Below are 6,660 nucleotides of genomic sequence, written 5' to 3' on the forward strand. Positions count from 1 at the left end.
GTCACTAACAAATTATCTTGCTATGAATGTGAAAGGATAACACGCTTAATGTGATTGCACTAGAATGAAAAAGGATAAAAAGAAGGATTAGAAAGGTAGGCTTAAGCATGAGGACATGATTCAAATTGGTTTGTATAGGAGGGAGACTTATGATTGCACGATTGTGACTATATCTTCCAACGATACCCTTAGTGTGGAAGTTAGCACCTGTTGATGCAATTTCTGACCAAAGTAGAGTTTGTAGGCTAGAATGAGTATCCGAATGCAACTGTGTTTTTCACGAGTCCTGATACTGTATGCTGCCAAATTCTACAAAACTCTTTTATTCTTGTATGCAGCATTTGCTTAAGGACAAACAAAGGTTTAAGAATGGGGGAGTTTGATAATGCGAAAATGTATCGTATATTTGACTTAACATGCATTATATTTTTACTTGATTTTCCATAGTATCACACCGTATTTTATGTTTATTTCAGGTATTTATCGAATAAGAGATGTCTAGACAAGCAAAAAGGAAAATAGCAAAAAGGAAAGAAAAAGGGAAGAAAATGGAGCAAAATAAAGAATGGTGGCGCCCACCACATTAGAAGAATGTGACACCCATCACATGGGAGAGTGGCGCCCGCCACATGGATGGAAGAAGGGTAGCGCCCACCACATAAGGAAGTGGCGCCCGCCACGTGGATCAAACTAGGGTTGTGGCATCCGCCACCAACCCAGTCTTCCTTGTTCTTCTCCACAATTTTATCCACGTTCGACTTTTGCTCGTTCAACAAACCGCTCCCCACTAGTAGATATTCAAGGCTATTTTTAAGGAGGAGTGGGGAGTATATATAGAGATTTCGGTCTTCAGAGACCGGTGTGCACTTTTAGCCAGACTTTATTGTTAGTATTCCTTAAGCAGATATTTACCTGTAAAATGATAGATTCTCCATATCGGGGACTATTACGATTTTTATTTTAAGCAACTGAATTTGATTGTAACGGTGTACCTGATTGCCAAAGCATGTCGACATTGTTTGAATTCAAGAATCAGCATTCATTCCAAGTTTCCGGTTTATATCCAGGTTTTATTTTAATTGCTATTTTAATTGTTTATGCCTTATCTCATGTTTAATTATCAGAATATCATGTTTGTTGTCGGATCCATGTCCAGCTAAACCAATCGATATCGGTATGTAAAGTCCGTCGAAACGAAGAGATTCGTAAATAATTGGTGTTGCCTTTTAGAAAATATTATTTTTCGGTTATAGTTTCTTATTCTAAATTCAAAACTGTTTTTCGTACGAGAGTACAAAGCAAACAAAGGTTACGGTCAATTAAAACGAGAGTTTGAGATTTTAACCGGATAGCTGAAACTAGGCATTAATCCTAAATACAACAAGCACTTTGGGATTAATTAGACTTTATTTATTTCCAAAAATTACTTTTAATTCAAATGAGACAGCGAGAGCGAAACATTCTAGTTTAAGAGTATGGTCAGAGTCAATAAAAATGAGAGTGTGAGTTAAAGTCTTTTAAATACATAATTTCTACTGAAGAATATTTTGATGCTTAAGATTACACCAACTATCTATCGAATCCCCGAGGTTTGATGCGTTACATACCGATATCCCGCTATTAAATATTTTTATTAAAATTCTGTTTCCGTTAGTAGTTATTTCTTTTCGTCCCTCTACTCCTAGAGACATCCTCAACCTTAGATTTACATAGTAACATTAGAGAACGGTAAGTTCGATTATTAGTCCTTTGGGTTCGCTAATCTTTAAAACTATGCGATACGACTGTGCACTTGCAGTCACGAATCCTATAGACATACTAAGTTTGCGCGATCAATACCCTTATAATACCCAAATCATTAAAAATAACACAATTAATCAAAATAAATCACACCACATACAACAAATAAATATCCTAATATTTAATTAAAATATTAAAATAAAATTGGACTGTTACAACTGAACTATCTAATTTATGCCAGGTGAATCTCCTACCAGAAATGGGAAGGTCAATGAGCTCCATAGTGTTAATAAAGGCATCAAACTCAGACAAGTATACTCCATTGAGATAAAACCTCTGACCTTTTCTCTCATGCTTGTTCCAAATCCCATTGAAGTCACCAACTACACACCATTCACCTAAAGACATTCTCCTTTTGAAAGCAGACAAGTTACTTCAAAATTCTCTCCTTTTGTTAATAGAGCAAGAAGAGCAAACATTGACTAGATAAATCGAAATTCCCTTCCAAACAACATTCATACTAACATAACCCTCACCTTTAAAGCTAAAGTTGGGATTAAAAAACCTGACTTCCACATGATCAGAAGACCTTTAGAATTTCCTTGAGAAGGTTTAGAGGTACATTCAACATCAGGTCCACCCCGAAGTGAGAAAACATCCTTTTCTTCAAAGAGTTGAACCTCAGACTCTTAAATAAAAATAATCTACCCCCCCCCCCCCCCTCAGAAAAAGGGTATTTCAGGTTCCCCTTTTAGCCTGGAGAACCAATCCACATATATTAAAAGAAAAGATATTCATGGAAACCCCAAGTTTACGTCATCCTTCATGCTTTTTGTTTCTCTATCCCTCAATTTAAGACAATTGGTTTATTGGATTTATGTTGAATCCTCCCAAACCCTTTGACTCCGAATCTAACTGCTTGGTTCCAAATATTTTGAGAGATATGTAAATTCGAAGAATTCCAAAACCTTTGATTACTTTGAATAACATCGGAGTCTGAGATAGAATCACAACAGAGTGGAGAGCCCCCCTGAGAATCTTTCAAAGGAATTTCTGAATTTGAAAGATGAAGAGGAAGGTTGAGATGAAGGAAATTGAATAATTTTCTTGGGATGAAGTAATGAAGAAAAATAAGATGGCATGGAAATAAAATTTCACTTTCACTTGACTAGTTTTCTTGGGATGAAGTAATGAAGAAAAATGAGAGGGCATGGTAAATAAAACTTCACTTTCACTCCGGGTATGAATTGGGGCCTTAGAATGGGCTTGGACATATTTTGAAGGCCTAAAGTCCTTATCTAATTCTTGACAATTAGAAGAGGAGTTAATGGGAGAGAGATCTAGAGGTCCATGAAATTTAGATTTGATTAAATCCTTTTTGTCAGACACGTCACACAACGTTTTCATCTAGGATTTCTTAGACACGACATTAGGAGGGTCCATAAAAGGAGTTGAATTAGGTTTGGAGGCTCAAATCAAATCAACCGCTAATTCTATTTATTCCCTATTGTTCAAACAAGCTTTTTTGACTTCTGAACCAATTGAAAACAACGACAAAGTCCTTTTAGCACTCACATCATTCCCCGTGAAAATATCATCATTTCGATTGGCATGGATATATAAAAGTTTCACTTCTTCCTCCTCTTCCTCTGCCTCGTGCTAGAGTTTATGCCATCCACGTTAATACATTCATCATAACATGAATATGAGTCAAAGTCTGAAGATTCTGAATTTAAGCTTCCATCCTTCATGCAAATTCGAAGAGGTCCATGTGAATCTTCAATGATCTTTAATCAATAAAGGATTCCACTAATCTTCACGTTGAGCGTCTGATTTTGAACCATGGAACATTTGGTTCTTACTAGAATCCTAGCAATATCCATCTTTAATTGAGTTCTTGTATTATCATCCGAACATATGTAAACACCAACAAGTTTAGTGATAAATTCAAAAAAATACGGGTTCCATCTATAGCATGGAATACCATAGATTCTAAGTCAAGTCACTCTTTCTTCGTCCACGTCTCTTGGTTCCCAATTTTTGTACCTTCTTGAACCATTGGTTCAACCAATCAGAAGCCACAAGGTCAACCACCTCTCCCTATTCTCCTTCTTCAAGTAAACAAAAGTTGACTCCAAGAGGATTGACCTTAATTGCTAAGTAGCCTTCAGGGTTGAAAGCTTCTTGAATATTATAAGATATTCTCGGATTCTAACAATCCCTAAATAAGCTATTTGGAATCTACTCCAATCATTTTTATCAATGGAGTTGAATGTCAAATGAGGAGGTAGGTTAGAATGAGGAGCCATCTTCTTCATCCCAAGCATTTTGGAAGGGTTTGAATGGACTTTGGATTTATGGACATTTGCACAAGACCTACCATTAGTGAAGGAATTGTCGTTGAAGATTCCCCTTGACGCTCCTTCCATCCCTGGGTTTGATGGATTTGATTAACCAAAAGCGCCTGCCTGAGAGTGAAGACCATAGTTGTCCCACCTAACTCTTTGATGTCAGCATTCTCCTAAAGTAAACCCTTGATAAAACCTCAGTAGGTTGACAAAGATCTTTTGACATCCCAAGAAGATATTATCAAGCTTCGTGACTAAAAGTCTCGTCCTTTACATCAGAACCTCAAAAAACCATATCTTCTTCTCCTAGTCTTTCTTAGCTGGAATAATAACCTCGTCAATGTTCCCAAACTCTTGAACTCCCTATAGAGATCTCTGACTTTAAACTCATCAGGAAAGGAAGTGAAGAAGAAAGATGAGGAGATTTTAGGGCTCCTGCTTCCTTTTGAGAAACGAATCCTCCCCACATTATCCCAAGAGCTTCTTCTAGACATGGACTTCTTGCCCGCAACTCTCCTCCACCCCTGACCGTCTTGTTGAAAATCCTTCTGAATTATCATGCAGGATGATGATGGTGAACAAGGTTTAGTGAGATGTTGGACTTTCTCATCCATTTTTTTTCCTTTTCTCTCCCTAGTTTATATATATATATATATATATATATATATATATATATATATTATTTTAATAACTCACTGAAATAGCTTAAGATTTGTTTTTCAACAAGGATGAAAGAAATAAAAATAAAAATTTTATTTTTCATATTGGTGTAGTAACCATTAAGCTTGTAATCAAAGATTTGATTTACTTTGTTTGCAATGATATTTGATACTCCCTATACTCACATCAATTAACTTTGTTGATATAAAAAACAATTAATGATGTAAAAATAAACAAGTTTCATTTTCTTACAAAACAGCTATATTCCTGGAAAAGCATTAAAAAAAAGTAGAACTTTTGATTTCGGCGGTTTCTGGTCCGTTCATTATTTTCAAACTTTCACACAAGGCATCAAGACATCTATATATAACACTCAACCCAAACCCTAATATTTCTCCTTCCCTCTTCTCATCCTAAATCTATCTATAACAAAGATAGCTAACAAGTGATTCCAAGTGAAAAATTAATCAATTAATTTTGCTAAGAAGTAATTCAAGTTAATCAAGATGAATAATAGGAGAGAATCATGGGAGGAAGAGGGAAAAGAAGATGAGAATTTGTTTCCAGTGTATTCTGAAAGGTCACAGCAAGATATGTCAGCCATAGTTTCTGCACTGACACAAGTCATGGGAGGTAACAACAACAATGAACTTCAAGAAGCTTCCTCAATCCATAATATTAATGAACAATCTCAACAACCACAACAAGATCAAGGTAGTAAAGTGCCTTATTCACTCTCCTATACGGTTAATCGCTTCTTTATTATCGTTCTAGCATAAGGTCTAGGGTTTTAAAGGCTGAAAACTAACATATATAACAACTATCTTAATCATATTCATCTATGAAAAATGTGTATATATATTGATGTATGTATTGATATGAAGGGAGTGAAAGAAAGAGACACTATAGAGGAGTGAGGCAGAGGCCATGGGGAAAATGGGCTGCAGAGATTCGCGATCCGAAGAAGGCGGCAAGAGTATGGCTTGGAACTTTTGAAACTGCTGAGGCTGCAGCTGTTGCCTATGATGAAGCTGCACTTAGATTCAAAGGAAGCAAAGCTAAGCTCAATTTTCCTGAAAGAGTTCAAAGTTCAGCAGAATTTGGATTTCATCATTTTGTTTCATCCACAAATAACCAGCAACAGTCTAACTCAGTTCCTCTTCCACACTTTTCTCAAGAAGCATATTCAAATCCTTATCAATATGCTGCTGCACAAGCGCAACTTCAAGGTGGTGGTGGTAGCAACTTCAATCAGGACATGCTTCGTTATTATGGGGGAGACATGTATGTTTCTAATCCTCAGCACTTATCATCTACATCTCCGTCTTCGTCTTCATCCTCGGCTTCTGGATTATCTCAGCAGCAACAAGAGTTTCTGAGATTGTCTATGCAATTTGGAGGTTCTTCTTCCGCTTCTCAGCCACCAAGGAATTGGAGAGATGACATGGATGGGAGACACTAAAAAGGCTTTTATTTCTTGTTTGTCACGACATTTCATGATTTTATTGAGTTTGATTTTCTAAGGCTGATTATACTTTTGGTTTCTTTGAGTTTTATGTATTATTTATGTTGTTGATGAAATGTTTGTTTTAACTTTAAGCATATATTGGTTGGTTTCATACGACTTTTTACATATATCTAAGTTTTCATTTCATATTATATCTATCTATCTATCTCCTAAGAACACGAATGAGATTTATATTAAATATTAGAATTGACTTGGGAGAGTAAACCAATCACCTGAAAAGGAACAGAATAGTTATAGAAGCAGGTTTGAACATATTTGTTGAACGTAAGGTTTTAATAAGATGGCAAAAACGCGTTGTAATGTTGGCTTTTGTTGATCACTATAATGTCACCTTTTATTCATAGAAACAATTCAACAAGACACTGACATAAACAGTACAATAAT

General features: G+C 35.9%; 1 protein-coding gene across 1 annotated transcript; it reads left to right on the forward strand.

Moving 5' to 3' along the window:
- Positions 1 to 5,146: 5,146 nt before the first annotated feature.
- Positions 5,147 to 6,367, forward strand: LOC127085965 (ethylene-responsive transcription factor ERF114). The gene is made up of 2 exons (XM_051026569.1): positions 5,147 to 5,462; positions 5,633 to 6,367. Exons 1-2 carry the CDS (start codon positions 5,255 to 5,257, stop codon positions 6,208 to 6,210), a joined length of 786 nt encoding a protein of 261 aa, XP_050882526.1. The 5' UTR covers positions 5,147 to 5,254; the 3' UTR covers positions 6,211 to 6,367.
- Positions 6,368 to 6,660: the final 293 nt, after the last annotated feature.

This window comes from Lathyrus oleraceus, chromosome 5 (assembly GCF_024323335.1).
Source record: "Lathyrus oleraceus cultivar Zhongwan6 chromosome 5, CAAS_Psat_ZW6_1.0, whole genome shotgun sequence".
Classification (NCBI taxonomy): Eukaryota; Viridiplantae; Streptophyta; class Magnoliopsida; order Fabales; family Fabaceae; genus Lathyrus; species Lathyrus oleraceus.